The following is a 16439-nucleotide window of genomic DNA, read 5'->3' as shown; positions in this document are numbered from 1 at the left end:
CTTCTTCTGGGAACCCTATAATTCGAATGTTGGTGTGTTTAATGTTGTCCCAGAGGTCTCTGAGACTGTCCTCAGTTCTTTTCATTCATTTTTCTTTATTCTGCTCTGCAGTAGTTATTTCCACTATTTTATCTTCCAGGTCACTTATCTGTTCTTCTGCCTCAGTTTTTCTGCTATTGATCCCTTCTAGAGTATTTTAAATTTCATTTATGGTGTTGTTCATCATTGCTTGTTTCCTCTGTAGTTCTTCCAGGTCCTTGTTAAATGTTTCTTGCAATTTCTCTATTCTGTTTGCAAGATTTTGGATCATCTTTACTATCATTATTCTGAATTCTTTTTCAGGTAGACTGCCTATTTTCTCTTCATTTGTTAGGTCTGGTGGGTTTTTATCTTGCTCCTTCATCTGCTTTGTGTTTTTCTTTCTTTTCATTTTGCTTATCTTACCGTGTTTGCGGTCTCCTTTTTGCAGGCTGCAGGTTTGTAGTTCCCGTTGTATTTGGTGTCTGTGCTCAGTGGCTAAAGTTGGTTCAGTGGGTTGTGTAGGCTTTCTGGTGCAGAGGACTAGTGCCTGTGTTCTGATGGATGAGGATGTATCTTGTCTTTCTGGTAGGCAGGTCCACCTCTGGTGGTGTGTTTCACGGTGTCTGTGACCTTATTATGTTTTTAGGCAGCCTCTCTGCTAATGGGTGGGGTTGTGTTCCTGTCTTGCTAGTTGTTTGGCATAGTGTGTCCAGCACTGTAGCTTGCTGGTCATTGAGTGAAGCTGGGTCTTGGTGTTGAGATGGAGATCTTTGGGAGATTTTTGCCGTTTGATATTACATGGAGCTGGGTGGTCTCTTGTGGACCAGTGTCTTGAAGTTGGCTCTCCCACTTCAGAGGCACAGCACTGACTCCTGGCTGGAGCACCAAGAGCCTGTCCTCCACTCGGCTCGGAATAAAAGGGAGAAAAAGTAGAAAGAAGGAAAGGAAGGAAGGAAGGAGATAAAGTAAGATAAAATAAATTTATTAAAATAAATAATTATTAAGAAAAAAAATTTTAAGTAAAAAAAATAATAATAATAATAATGGACCAACAGAACCCTAGGACAAATGGTGAAAGCAAAGCTATACAGACAAAATCTCACACAGAGGGCTCCCCTGGTGGCGTGGTGGTTGAGAGTCTCCCTGCCGATGCAGGGGACACGGGTTTGTGCCCCGGTCCGGGAAGATCCCACATGCCGCGGAGTAGCTGGGCCTGTGAGCCATGGCCACTGACCCTGCGTGTCCAGAGCCTGTGCTCCACAATGGGAGAGGCCAAAACAGTGAGAGGCCCGCGTACCGCAAAAAAAAAAAAAAAAAAAAAAAAAAAAAAAAAAAACTAACAAAGAAGCATACACATATACACTCACAAAAAGTGGAAAAGGGGAAAAAATAATATATCTTGCTCTCAAGGTCCACCTCCTCAATTTGGGATGATTCGTTGTCTATTCAGGTATTCCACCAATGCAGGGTACATTAAGTTGATTGTGGAGATTTAATCCGCTGCTCCTGAGGCTGCTGGGAGTAATTTCCCTTTCTCTTCTTTGTTCGCACAGCTCCCAGGGTTCAGCTTCGGATTTGGCCGCACCTCTGCGTGTAGGTCGCCAGAGGGCGTCTGTTCTTCGCTCAGACAAGATGGGGTTAAAGGAGCAGCTTATTTGGGGGCTCTGGCTCACTCAGGCGGGGGGGAGGGAGGGGCACGGAGTGTGGGGAGAGCCTGCAGCTGCAGAGGCCAGCGTGATGTTGCAACATCCTGAGGTGCACCCTGCGTTCTCCCGGGGAAGTTGTCCCTGGATCACGGGACCCTGGCAGTGGCAGACTGCACAGGCTCCCGAGAGGGGAGGTGGGGATAGTGAACTGTGCTCGCACACAGGCTTCTTCTTGGTGGCTGCAGCATCAGCCTTAGCGTCTCATGCCCGTCTCTCGGGTCTGCGCTGATAGCGGCGGCTCGCGCCCATCTCTGGAGCTCCTTTAAGCGGCGCTCTTAATCCCCTCTCCTTGTGCACCAGGAAACAAAGAGGCAAGAAAAAGTCTCTTGCCTCTTTGGCAGGTCCAGACTTTTTCCCGGACTCCCTCCTGTTTAGCCGTGGTGCACTAACCCCTTCAGGCTGTGTTCATGCCGCCAGTCCTCTCCCTGCAATCCAACTGAAGCCCGTGCCTCAGCTCCCAGCCCCAGCCCACCCCGGCGGGTGAGCAGAGAAGCCTCTCGGGCTGGTGAGTGCTGGTCAGCACCGATCCTCTGTGCGGGAGTCTCTCTGCTTTGCCCTCTGCACCCCTGTTGCTGCTCTCTCCTCCGTGGCTCCGAAGCTTCCCCTCTCCGCCACCCGCAGTCTCCGCCCGCAAAGGGGCCTCCTAGTGTGTGGAAACCTTTCCTCCTTCACAGCTCCCTCCCACTGGTACAGGTCCTGTCCCTATTCTTTTGTCTCTGTTTATTCTTTTTTCTTTTGCCCTACCCAGTTACGTGGGTAGTTTCTTGCCTTTTGGGAGGTCTGAGGTCTTCTGCCAGCGTTCAGTGGGTGTTCTGTAGGAGTTGTTCCACGTGTAGATGTATTTCTGATGTATCGGTGGGGAGGAAGGTGATCTCTCTGTCTTACTCTTCCGCCATCTTCCTCCTGTTGGAAGATTTTTAATCAGAGTCTCAATGTCACTGCTTGTGATTGGTCTGTTTATATTTTCTATTTCTTCCTGGTTCAGTCTCAGAAGGTTGTGCCTTTCTAAGAATTTGTCCATTTTTTCCAGGTTGTCCATTTTATTGGCATATAGTTGCTTGTAGTAATCTCTCATGATCATTTCTATTTCTGCAGTGTCAGTTGTTACTTCTCGTTTTTCATTTCTAATTCTATTGATTTGAGTCTTCTCCCTTTTTACTTGATGAGTCTGGCTAATGATTTATCAGTTTTGTTTGTCTTCTCAAAGAACCAGCTTTTAGTTTTATTGATCTTTGCTATTGTTTCTTTCATTTCTTTTTCATTTATTTCTGATCTCTTTATGATTTCTTTCCGTCTGCTAACTTTGGGGTTTTTTTCTTCTTTCTCTAATTGCTTTAGGTATAAGGTTAGGTTGTTTATTTGAGGTGTTTCTTGTTTCTTGAGGTAGGATTGTATTGCTATAAACTTTGCTCTTAGAACTGCTTTTGCTGCATTCCATAGGTTTTGGGTCATCATGTTTTCATTGTCATTTGTTTCTAGGTACTTTTTGATTTCCTCTTTGATTTCTTCAGTGATCTCTTGGTTATTTAGTAGTGTATTGTTTAGCCTCCTTGTGTTTGTTTTTTTTGCAGATTTTTTTCTTGTAATTGATATCTAGTCTCATAGTATTGTGGTCGGAAAAGATACTTGATACGATTTCAATTTTCTTAAATATACCAAGGCTTGATTTGTCATCCGAAATGATCTATCTTGGAGAATGTTCCATGAGCACTTGAGAAGAAAGTGTGTTCTTTTGGTTTTGGATGGAATGTCCTATAAATGTCAATTAAGTCCATCTTGTTTAATGTATCATTTAAAGCTTGTGTTTCCTTATTTATTTTCATTTTGGATGATCTGTCCATTGGTGAAAGTGGGTGTTAAAGTCCCGTACTATGATTGTGTTACTATCGATTTCCCCTTTTATGACTGTTAGCATTTGTCTTATCTATTGAGGTGCTCCTATGTTTGATGCATAAATATTTACAATTGTTATATCTTCTTCTTGGATTGATCCCTTGATCATTATGTAGTGTCCTTTAAAGTGTATTTTGTCTCTTTTGAGAATGCTACTCCAGCTTTCTTTTGATTTCCATTTGCATGGAATATCTTTTTCCATCCCTTCACTTTTAGTCTGTATGTGTCCCTAGGTCTGAAGTGGGTCTCTTTTAGACAGCATATATATGGGTCTTGTTTTTGTATCCATTCAGCCAGTCTATGTCTTTTGGTTGGAGCATTTAATCCATTTACATTTAAAGTAATTATCGACAAGTATGTTCGTACTACCATTCTCTTAATTGTTTTTGGTTTGTTATTGTAGGTCTTTTCCTTCTCTTGTGTTTCCTGCCTAGAGAAGTTCCTTTAGCATTTGTTGTAAAGCTGGTTTGGTGGTGCTGAATTCTCTCAGCTTTTGCTTGTCTGTAAAGGTTTTAATTTCTCCGTCTAATCTGAATGAGATCCTTGCTGGGTAGAGTCATCTTGGTTGTAGGTTTTTCCCTTTCATCACTTTAAATATGTCCTGCCACTCGCTTGTGGCTTGCAGAGTTTCTACTGAAAGATCAGCTGTTAACCTTATGGAGATTCCCTTGTGTGTTATTTGTTGTTTTTTCCTTGCTCCTTTTAATATTTTTTCTTTGTATTTAATTTTTTATAGTTTGATTAGTATGTGTCTTGGCGTGTTTCTCCTTGGATTTATCCTGTATGGGACTCTGTGCTTCTTGGACTTGACTATTTCCTTTCCTATATTAGGGAAATTTTCAACTGTAAGCTCTTAAAATATTTTCTCAGTCCCTTTCTTTTTCTCTTCTTCTTCTGGGACCCCTATAAATCGAATGTTGGTGCGTTTAATGTTGTCCCAAAGGTCTCTAAGACTGTACTCAATTCTTTTCATTTTTTTTTCTTTATTCTGCTCTGCAGTAGTTATTTCCACTGTTTTATCTTCCAGGTCACTTATCCATCTTCTGCCTCAGTTATTCTGCTATTGATTCCTTCTAGAGAATTTTTAATTTCCTTGATTGTGATGTTCATCATGTTTGTTTGCTCTTTAGTTCTTCTAGGTCTGTGTTAAACGTTTCTTGTATTTTCTTCATTCCATTTCCAAGATTGTGGATCATCTTTGCTATAATTACTCTGAATTCTTTTTCAGGTAGACTGCCTGTTTCCTCTTCATTTGTTTGGTCTGGTGGGTTTTTACCTTGCTCCTTCATCTGCTGTGTGCTTCTTTGTCTTCTCATTTTGCTTAACTTACTGTGTTTGGGGTCTCCTTTTTGCAGGCCACAAGTTCTTCGTTCCTTTTGTTTTTGGTGTCTACCCCCAGTGGCTAAGGTTGGTTCAGTGGGTTGTGTAGGCTTCCTGGTGGAGGCGAGTAGTGCCTGTGTTCTGGTGGATGACGTTGGATCTTGTCTTTCTGGTGGGCAGGACTGTTGTCCGGTGGTATGTTTTGGGATGTCTGTGACCTTATTATGACTTTAGGCAGCCTCTTTGCTAATGAATGGGTTTGTGTTCCTGTCTTGCTAGTTGTTTGGCCATAGGGTGTCCAGCACTGTAGCTTGCTGGTCATTGAGTGGAGCTGGGTCTTAGCATTGAGATGGAGGTCTCTGGGAGAGCGTTTGCCATTTGATATTACGTGGAGCCGGGAGGTCTCTGGTGGACCAATGTCCTAAACTTGGTTCTCCCACCTCAGAGACACAGGCCTGACACCCAGCCAGAGCACCAAGACCCTGTCAGCCACATGGCTCCGAAGAAAAGGGAGAAAAAAAGAAAGAAAGAAAAAAAAATAAGGTAAAGTTATTTTAAGAAATTAAAAATAATTATTAAAAATAAAAAAATTCAAAAGTAATAAAAAAAAGAAAGAGCAACCAAACCAAAAAACAATCCACCAATGATAACAAGTGCTAAAAACTATATTAAAAAAAAAAAAACGGACAGACAGAACCCTAGGACAAATGGTAAAAGCAAAGGTATACAGACAAAATCACACAAAGAAGCATACACATACACACTCACAAAAAGAGAAAAAGGAAAATATATATATATATCCAGGTATGTGGGGAGTTTCTTGCCTTTTGGGAAGTCTGAGGTCTTCTGCCAGCATTCAGTAGGTGTTCTGTAGGAGTTGTTCCCAATGTAATTGTACTTCTGATGTATTTGTGGGGAGGAAGGTGATCTCCATGTCTTACTCCTCCACCATCTTGAAAGTCTCTTCCAGACCAGTTCTTCTTAATAACCACATGATGAAAGTTTACCAATGAAAAAATGCACATGCGCATATACACACTTTATATATTATATGTCATTCCTAGCAGGTTTTTAAAAATTTTACTATTTATTTATTTATGGCTGAATTGGGTCTCAGCGGCAGCACAAGGGATCCTTTGCTCTGGCGTGCAGGCTTCTCTCTAGTTGTGGTATGTGGGTTCCAGAGGGCATGGGCTTACAGTTGCGGCTTGCGGGCTCAGTAGCTGTGGCATGAGGACCTAGCTGCTCCCTGGCATGTGGGACCCTAGTTCCCCGACTAGGGATTGAAACCACATCCCCTGCATTGGAAGGCAGACTCCGAACCACTGGACCACCAGGGAAGTCCCTTCCTAGCAGTTTTGAGACTAAATAATGCCTGGATATCTTTTTGTTGAGCAGAAACTATGACAACGTTCCAAATATATAATCCTAGTTCTGGAATTTAAAATTTAACTTCTAGTTTTTTGTGTCTTGCTAATTGTGAGTTTGAGGAATATGTAAACAAATTTTTTAATTATTGAAGTATAGTTGATTTAAAATGTGTTAATTTCTGCTGTACAGCAGTGTCATTCGGTTATAGATATATATACATTCCTTATCATATTCTTTCCCATTATGGTTTATCACAGAGTATTGAATATAGTTCCCTGTGCTATACAGTAAGTCCTTGTTGTTTATTCATCTTGTATAGTATAATAGTTTGCATCTGCTAACCCCAAACTCCCAATCCTTCCTTCCCCCGCTCCCCTCCCCCTTGGCAACCACAAGTCTGTTCTCTGTCTGTGAGTCTGTTTTTGTTTCATAGGTTTGTTCATTTGTGTTGTATTTTAGATTCCACATATAAGTGATATCATATGGTATTTGTCTTTCCCTTTCTGACTTACTTCACTTAGTATGATAATCTCTAGTTGCATCCATGTTGCTGCAAATGGCATTATTTCATTTTTTAAAAATGGTTGAATAGTATTCCATTGTGTATATGTACCACATCTTCTTTATCCGTTCGTCTGTCGATGGACATTTAGGTTGTTTCCATGTCTTGGCTATTGTGAATACTGCTGCTATGAACGTAGGGATTCATGTATCTTTTCAAATTATAGTTTTGTCCAGATATATGCCTAGGAGTGGAATTGCTGGATTATATAGTAATTCTATTTTTAGTTTTCTGAGGAACCTCCATACTGTTTTCCACAGTGGCTGCATGAACTTACATTCCCACCAACAGTGTAAGAATGTTCCCTTTTCTCCACACCCTCTCAGTATTTGTAATTTGTGGGCTTTTTAATGATGGCCTTTCTGACTGGTGTGAGATGGTACCTCATTATAGTTTTGATTTGCATTTTTCTTATAATTGGTGATGTTGAGCATCTTTTCATGTGCCTACTGGCCATCTGTATGTCTTCTTTGGAGAAATGTCTGTTTAGGTCTTCTGCCCATTTTATGATTGGGTTGTTTGTCTTTTTGTTATGGAGTTATATGAGTGTTTGTGTATTTTGGAAATTAAGCTTTTGTCAGTCACGTGATTTGCAAATATTTTCTCCCAGTCCACAGGCTGTCTTTTTGTTTTGTTTATGGTTTTCTTTGCTGTGCAAAAGCTTATAAGTTTGATTAGGTCCATTTGTTTATTTTTGCTTTTATATCTATTCCCTTGGGAGACTGATGTAAGAAAACATTGGTATGATTTATGTCTGAGAATGTTTTGCCTATGTTCTCTTCTAGGAATTTTATGGTGTCATGTCTTATATTTAAGTCTTTAAGCCATTTTGAGTTTATTTTTGTGTATGGTGTGAGGGTGTGTTTTAACTTCACTGATTTGCATGCAGCTGTCCAACTTTCCCAGTACTACTTGCTGAAGCAAATGTCTTTTCTCCATTGTATATTCTTGCCTTCTTTGTCAAAGATTAATTGACCGTAGTTGTGTGGGTTTATTTCTGTTCTCTCTATTCTGTTTCATTGATCCATGTCTGTTTTTGTGCCAGTACCATGCTGTTTTGATTGCTGTAGTTTTGTAGTATTGTCTTAAGTCTAGGAGGGTTATGCCTCCTGCTGTGTTCTTTTTCGTGAGGAATATTTTATATGTTCATCTTAGTATGCATTAAAAAGGAGTTTGTGGCCATTTGGCTGTATATTCTTATTATAACCCAGTTAGTGGCATGTCATTTTACTTCTCTAAGCTAATTTTCCACATCTTTGTAAAATGGAGGTTATGGTTATGGGTGTGAGAGATGGGAGTTCGGGCTAGAACAATGTCTGTTGTCTCTTCAAGTTCTAAATATTGTATGACATTATGGAAGCAAAATTCTCCAGTGGTTCCATGACCACATCTATATTTGTTCATCATTGACTTGGTAATTTATTGTTAAGAATTTCACTAGTTATACCCATGTTGCACATGGATTTCTGAAAGATTTGGTTCTTTCCTAAATCATTTAATTTGCTTGGCTTTCTATATTAAAATTTCCCAGAATGTCTTTGTCAACAAGAATTTGAGTTGGCTTTCAAAGAATCTGCAGAAGGCTGAATATATATAAATGGAATGGGGTCATTTATCAGTATCCATTCTTTTACTTCATTAGTTGAATTAATGTGCCAGCATTTGGCCCAGGGACTGTGTGTAACAGTTTTGTTACTAGTTTAGTTTTGCTGCTATCTTCCTTTTAGCTTGCAGTAAGTACAAAATAGTTACAAATTCTTGACTATTCTCACAGTCTTCCAGCTTCCATAAAGTATGTAAGCAATAAGTGTGGCTGTTTTTCTTTCTCTTCTGCTTGCTTTTTACTGGGTGTTTGGTTAGATGACTGTTTTGTTCTCTACTACTATGTAATCTAGTCACAATAGTTTTTATGTTCTTAAATAAAAAAGCCAGTTAGTTGAATTAAATTATGTCACCATTACTTTTATAATCAAATGATCAGAGAAGGAAAATATCCTAATAAATCAGAGGCCCTTTGAAATCCTTGCATAAAGAGAATTATTAATCTGGTATCTTACTGAGAAAATTGACCATTGTATATTGGTTTTGTACTTTCCATGGTAATATTGTGTCATTTATTTAGATATCCTTGGAACAGAAGATCTTATTGTGGAAGTGACTGCCAATGATGCCGTGAGGTTTTATCCCTGGACTATTGATAATAAATACTATTCAGCAGATATCAATCTATGTGTGGTGCCAAACAAATTTCTCGTCACTGCAGAGATTGCAGAGTCTGTTCAAGCATTTGTGGTTTACTTTGACAGCACACAAGTAAGATTTTGTTTTCTATGGACCTTGAATAAGAAATTATTTTGTGCTTTGTTTATTTTAACCTTTCATTTTCTGTGAGTTCTCTTAATGTCTCTTTTTCTGTTTTTGTTTCTATGTTTCTTTCTCCTCACTCTAGAAATCTGGTCTCAATAGTGTTTCCTCCTGGCTTCCACTGGCAGAAGCATGGTTACCTGAGGTGATGATCTTGGTTTGCGATAGAGTGTCTGAAAATGGTAAGGCACTCCAGTGAGATTGTAGGTGGTACATACGTTACATTTGCCATTCCTTGGTAAATGGTACATTGGTTTCCTTAACTTAAAACAGTATATCTTATGTGATTTTATTACCTTACAAAAATATTTTCAGCTATTTCTCTTTGGAATCTTGCAATATTTACATTTTATTTTTTAAGAATGGACGCTTGGGGTTTGAGAAATCATTTTCCTTATATTAATTTATTTTGTATGCCTTTAGAATAACATTGACATTAAAGGTAACACTTTGAGATTGTGGAGAGTATTGCAGCAATATTCAAGTTTTATTTTATTTTTGCTTATAAAGAATCTTTTGCGTGTTATTTTAGGTGTAAACCGACAGGAGGCTCAAGAGTGGTGTATCAAACATGGCTTTGAATTAGTAGAACTTAGTCCAGAAGAGTTGCCTGAGGAGGATGGTAAGTATTTATGTATCAAGAGAAAGCATGGCATTTGGATTCAGATGTGAGCAATTATTTTATTTTTATTTTTATTTATTTATTTATTTTTTTTGTGGTATGCGGGCTTCCCTCTGCCGCGGCCTCTCCCGCTGCGGAGCACAGGCTCCGGACGCGCAGGCTCATCGGCCATGGCTCACGGGCCCAGCCGCTCCGCGGCACGTGGGATCCTCCCAGACCGGGGCGCGAACCCGGTTCCCCTGCATTGGCAGGCGGACGCGCAACCACTGCGCCACCAGGGAAGCCCTGAGCAATTATTTTAATTAAGGGAAGAAGAATCAAAGTGATATTCAAAACACATTTTTCACTAGCTCTTTGAAAAGATTTGTGCAGAATCCATTGATGCGGTCTGTTAATTGAATAATCCATTTATTTGGTTTTACCACCCATTTTAGGACTTTTGAAATGTTTGTTTTTCTTATGGATAAAGGTAGAGGTTTCTACCTTAAATCTTAGTCATTTTCCCAGTCTCTAATCCTTTCTCTGCTGCCAAAAAAGGAGGGTTTGATCTATATTCATAAATAGTTAATGTTTCTTATTTTGAATTCCTAGTAACCTGAGGTTGAATTCCCGGGAACCCTAGGGGGCATGTCAATACTATTTGTATGTCTTTTGGATATTTGAAACCACAAATAGACCCAGAATGCGCACCCCTGGGGTAACTCTGCACTTACCTGTCTTCCACTATACTTTGGACCTTCTATTTATTCCCCCTCTTTTTCCTCCTTCCCCCATTCCTCTTCTTATCTTCTCTTCCAAGTACAACTATGCTAGCTGCTTTGGAATCTACCAAGATAAGATGTGTTTTGGCCCACCAAAACCTTATAATCTGGTATAAGAGATGAAACAGGTATACAAATAATTGAATTACCAAGTGGAACATCATAAGTATTATAAAAATATGTATATTGGTGCTATGGTGTTTCAGAGACAGAAGAGGTTATTTATCTTCAGAAGTTCAGAGAATGCATTGGTACGTGAAATCTCACATGTCAGCAGCTCCATGAGGAAGAAATGGAGAAGGTACTGGACTTAGAGTTAGAGGACTGGTAGCAAGATGCCAGTTGTTGTAAAAGACATTCTAAGTAGGGCAGCCAACATGAATTAAAGTGCATAGAGAGGCTAAAAGTAATTATTACCTGAAACCTGTATTTTTTTAAAAAAGAAATTAAGAAACACTTTTCTATATCCTGGCTTATTTAGAAGTTTTGCAAATGTTACCTTCAGGAGTAAAGCCCTGCCTGAGAAGAAGAGGACAAAAATGAAAGAAAAAGACTGATTTTTTTCTTCCTGTACATTTTTAAGAATATTGAAAATTAATAAGTATAGTTTCTCTTCCATGTTTTTCTAGGACTCCTTAAACTTGTGCCTGTTTTGTGTATGTGAGCATGTGTGTGATTGCTTACTTTTGGCATTAGAATGTTCTCTTCTTCCCATTGTCCTTGAGTGTCAACATTTGAGTCATTTATTTTATCTGTTTTTATTTTGGAATCTCTGCTCCTTTATACCACTGTGCTTCTCCTTGCCCCTGTCTGAATAGTGTTCTTGTATTAATTCAGCTTAATCTTTTATTTTAAATTATTCAATCTTGTTCCTTCATTATGATTTTGTGTCTTGTATATAAGACTCTTTTTTCTTTTTTGGCCATGCCGCACAGCTTGTGGGATCTTAGTTTCCTGACCAGGGATCAAACTGGGGCCCATGGCAGTGAGATTGTGGAGTCCTTACCACTGGAGTGCCAGGGAATTCCCTAATTCAACTTAACCTTAAAATAGATTTCAACATATCATCTTTATATAAGTTAGCTAAAATCTTCCTAGAATGTTTTAACGCAAACTGTTCCCGAGCCATATACCCTCGTCCTTTATTGGCATGTATTATTCAAACATCAGTATGAGACTTTATGCTTCTTTGTATTAAATTCAACTTATTGATTCTAGCTCTTTATTTCAGTTCATATTTTTGGTTCCTGGTTATATCATCTGAAGTTATTAGTTATTCTTTCAAGAATTGAATCATTCATAGTTAAGATAAACATAGCTTTTATTTCTTCATTTAAACACTGATGGTGATAAACTCATCTTTGTAGAGTATTTTCAGTTTAACCCTTCCCATATTTCTGTTAGGTTGGTAGGGTGGTATTCTTTAAATGATTCATCCGTTCATGAGTTACTGTGTCTTTCAGGCACCATGTTAGTTTAGGTAGTGAGAATAGGTAGTGAGTGAGAACTCAGTGAGACATGACTCCTGCCTTCAAAGAGTTTTCAGTCTAGAGGGGAAGGTTACACCAGTAAACAGTTCCATTGCATCTTTTCTGTGGGAGAGGTGTACATAGTGGTTTCATCCCACTTTTCTTTGAGAATAGCATGAGTGATTTGCCCTTAATCGAATAGCTAATAAGTTATAGAACCTGGGTTCACATTCAGATCTTCTGACTTCTAATTCTGTGCTCTTCCTTTTAAACCACCCAGGACTGGGCCAGGCCACTAGAGACAGGTTCTGTATGGACTTTGCTCCGTAAACTCTTAAGAGACTTTTCTCTTTAAACCACTTGAAAACTATTTCTGCTGTTATTTTCCATATGCAGTCTTACAATACTCATTAGCTGAAGGATTTCCATTTCCTTTGCACACACTCATATCTATTGATACATTGTAGCTAAGAATACCACCTTATTATTGGTATACTAACTGGGATTACTGCCCTGTCATTTTGAGTAGTATCAAAGTCCAGAAACAAAATAGTACCCATACTAAACTAATTAAACTAAGTTGTGTAATTGATGAAAACTAACATTTTCAGGGGAATATGAGTGGATTCCATTCATGAGGTAATGGGGTTGATTTTACTGCATAAACCTTTTATACTGTGTATTTATTTAATTGTTTTAGTTTCTAGAATATTCTTTTTTCAAATTGAAGTATAGTTGATTTACAATGTTGTGTTAATTTCTGCTTATAGCAAAGTGATTCAGTTATACATGTATATATATACATTCTTTTTTATATTCTTTTCCATTATGGAAAATACCTCAGGATATTGAATATAGTTCCCTGTGCTATACAGTAGCACCTTGTTGTTTGTTCATTCTATAGTAATGGTTTGCATCTACTAACCCCAAACTCCCAGTCCATCCCTCCTCTACCCTTATGCCCCTTTGTCAACCACAAGTCTGTTCTCTATGTCTGTGAGTCAGTTTCTGTTTTGTAGATAGGTTCATTTGTGCCATATTTTATTAAAAATTTTTTAAAATTTTTATAAATTATTAATTTTTTGGGGGGCTGTGTTGGGTCTTCATTGCTGTGCGTGGGCTTTCTCTAGCTGTGGCTAGTGGGGGCTACTCTTCATTGCGGTGCACGGGCTTTTCATTGTGGTGGCTTCTCTTGTTGCAGAGTATAGGCTCTAGGCATGTGGGCTTCAGTAGTTGTGGAGCACGGGCTTCAGTAGTTGTGGCTTGCGGGCTCTAGAGCACAGGCTCAGTAGTTGTGGTGCATGGGCTTAGTTGCTCTGTGGCATGTGGGATCTTCCCAGACCAGGGCTCGAACCCATGTCCCCTGCATTGGGCAGATTCTTAACCATTGCACCACCAGGGAAATCTCTGCCATATTTTAGATTCCATATGTAAGTTATATCATATAGTATTTGTCTTTCTCTTTCTGATTTACTTCATTTAGTATGATAATCTCTAGTTGCATCCATGTTGCTGCAAATGGCATTATTTCGTTCTTTTTTATGTCTGAGTGGTATTCCATTGTATATATGTACCACATCCTCTTTATCCATTCATCTGTCGATGGACATGTAGGTTGTTTCCATGTTTTGGCTATTGTGGACAGTACTGCTGTGAACATAGGCATGCATGTATCTTTTTGAATTATAGTTTTGTCCAGGTATATTCCCAGGAGTGGGATTGCTGGATCATATAGGAATTCTATTTTTAGTTTTCAGAAGGACCTGCATACTGTTTTCCATAGTAGCTGTACCAACTTACATTCCCACCAGCAGTGTAGGAGGGTTCCCTTTTCTCCACATCCTCTCCAGCATTTGCTATTTGTAGACTTTTTATCGATGGCCATTCTGACTGGTGTGAGGTGATACCTCATTGTAGTTTTGATTTGCATTTCTCTAATAATTGGTGATGTTGAGCATCTTTTCATGTGCCTACTGGCCATCTGTATGTCTTCTTTGGAGAAATGTCTGTTTAGGTCTTCTGCTCATTTTCGATTGGGTTGTTTGTTTTTTTGTTGTTGAGTTGTACGAACTGTTTATATATTTTGGAGATTAAGCCCTTGTCTCTTGCATCATTTGTAAATATTTTCTCCCATTCAGTAGGTTGTCTTTTCATTTTTTTATGGTTTCCTTTGCTGTGCAAAAGCTTGTAAGTTTGATTAATTTTGTTTTTATTTCTATTGCCTTGGGAGACTGACTTAAGAAAACATTGGTACAATTTATGTCAGAGAATGTTTTGCCTGTGTTCTCTTCTAGGAGTTTTATGGTGTCATGTCTTATATTTAAGTCTTTAAGCCATTTTGAGTTTATTTTTGTGTATGGTGTGAGGGTGTGTTCTAACTTCATTGATTTGCATGCAGCTGTCCAACTTTCCCAGTACTACTTGCTGAAGCGAATGTCTTTTCTCCATTGTATATCCTTGCCTTCTTTGTCAAAGTTTAATTAACTGTAGTTGTGTGGGTTTATTTCTGTGCTCTCTACTCTGTTTCATTGATCTGTATGCCTGTTTTTGTACCAATACCACACTGTTTTGATTACTGTAGCTTTTTAGTATTTTCTGAAGTCTGGGAGAGTTATGCCTCCTGCTTTGTTGTTTTTCCTCAGGATTGCTCTAGCAATTCTGGGTCTTTCATGGTTCCATAATAAGATTTTGGATTAGTTGTTCTAGTTCTGTGGAAAATGTCATGGGTAATTTGATAGGGATCACATTAAATCTGTAAATTGCTTTGGGTAGTATTGCCATGTTAACAATATTAATTTATCCAAGAGCATAGGATATCTTTCCATTGCTTTGAATCCTCTTTTATTTCCTTTATTAATGTTTTATAGTTCTCAGCATATAAGTCTTTCACCTCCTTGATAAGGTTTATTCCTAGGTATTCCTTTTTTTTTTTTTTTTTGGTGCAATTTTAAAAGGAATTTTTTTTTACATTCCCTTTCTGATATTTCGTTGTTAGTGTAAAGGAATGCAACTGATTTCTGAATGTTAATCTTGTATCCTGCTACTTTGCTGAATTCATTCATTATATCTAGTAGTTTTTGTGTGGCATTCTTAGGGCTTGCTATATATAGTATCATGTCATCTGCATATAGTGACAATTTTACCTCTTCCCTTCCAATTTGGATACATTTTCTTTTTCGTATCTGATTGCTATGGCTAGGACTTCCAATATTATGTTGAATAGAAGTGGTGAGACTGGGCATCCTTGTTCCAGATTTTAGAGAGAAGGATTTCAGCTTTTCATCATTGAGTATATTGGCTGTGGGTTTGTCATAAGTAACTTTTATTGTGTTGAGATATGTTCCCTTTATACCCACTTTGGTAAGAGTTTTTATCATTAATGGATGTTGATTTTGTCAAGTGGTTTTTCTGCATCTATTGAGATGATCATGTGGTTTTTGTCTTTTCTTTTGTTGATGTGGTGTATCACATTGATTGATTTGCATATGTTGAACCATCCTTATGAATTTAGGGTGAATCCCACTTGGTCATGGTGTATGATCTTTTGTATATTTTGTTGGATTCAGTTTGCTAATACTTTGTTGAGAATTTTTGCTTCTATATTCCTCAAAGATACTGGCCTGTAATTTTCTTTTTTGGTGGTATCTTTGTCTGGTTTTGGTATCAGGGTGATAGTGGCTTCATAGAATGTCTTCGGGAGTATTCCCTCCTCTTCAGTCTTTTGGAAGAGTTTGAGGATTGGTAAAAGTTCTTTGTATGTTTGGTAGAATTTACCTGTGAAGCCGTCTGGTCCTGGATTTTTGTTTGTAGGGAGTTTTTTGTTTGTTTTTTTATTAATTACAGATTCAATTTCACTTCTAATGATAGATCTTTTCAAATTATCTGTTATATTTCTTCTTAATTAAATTTTGATGGGCTGTATGTGTCTAGAAACTTGTTCATTTCTTCTAGGTTATTGAATTTGTTGGCATATAATTGTTCATAGTATTCTCTTACAGTTGTTTTGTATTTTTGCGGTCTTGGTTGATATTTCTCCTTTATCATTTCTTATTTTGTTTATTTGGGTTCTCTCTCTTTTCTTTGTGGTGAGTTTGGCTACTCACCACAAAGAAAAGTTTGTCAGTTTTGTTTACCCTTTCAAAGAACCAGCTCTTCATTTTATTGATTTTTTTCTTTTTTTTTCTTTTTTTAAATTTTTTTGCAGTACACCTGCCTCTCACTGTTGTGGCCTCTCCCATTGCAGAGCACAGGCCCCAGACGTGCAGGCTCAGCGGCCATGGCTCACGGGCCCAGCCGCTCCGCGGCATGTGGGATCTTCCCGGACCGGGGCACGAACCCGTGTCCCCTGCA

General features: G+C 38.6%; 1 protein-coding gene across 8 annotated transcripts in view; it reads left to right on the top strand.

Annotated features, from left to right (window-relative positions):
- AAGAB (alpha and gamma adaptin binding protein) overlaps window positions 1-16439 on the top strand; it is an 88693-nt gene that overhangs the window by 18869 nt on the left and 53385 nt on the right. For all 8 annotated transcript variants that reach the window (XM_055088055.1, XM_024128844.3, XM_055088052.1 and 5 more), the window contains exons 2-4: window positions 8996-9186; window positions 9323-9419; window positions 9770-9859. In XM_055088055.1, coding sequence (XP_054944030.1) covers window positions 8996-9186; window positions 9323-9419; window positions 9770-9859 — 378 coding nt within the window. The remainder of the gene's footprint in view (window positions 1-8995; window positions 9187-9322; window positions 9420-9769; window positions 9860-16439) is intronic.

The sequence above is a fragment of the Physeter macrocephalus genome, chromosome 11 (assembly GCF_002837175.3).
Source record: "Physeter macrocephalus isolate SW-GA chromosome 11, ASM283717v5, whole genome shotgun sequence".
Lineage (NCBI taxonomy): Eukaryota > Metazoa > Chordata > Mammalia > Artiodactyla > Physeteridae > Physeter > Physeter macrocephalus.
Note: the sequence above shows the minus strand (reverse complement) of the source record. Positions and strands in the feature narration are given on the sequence as shown.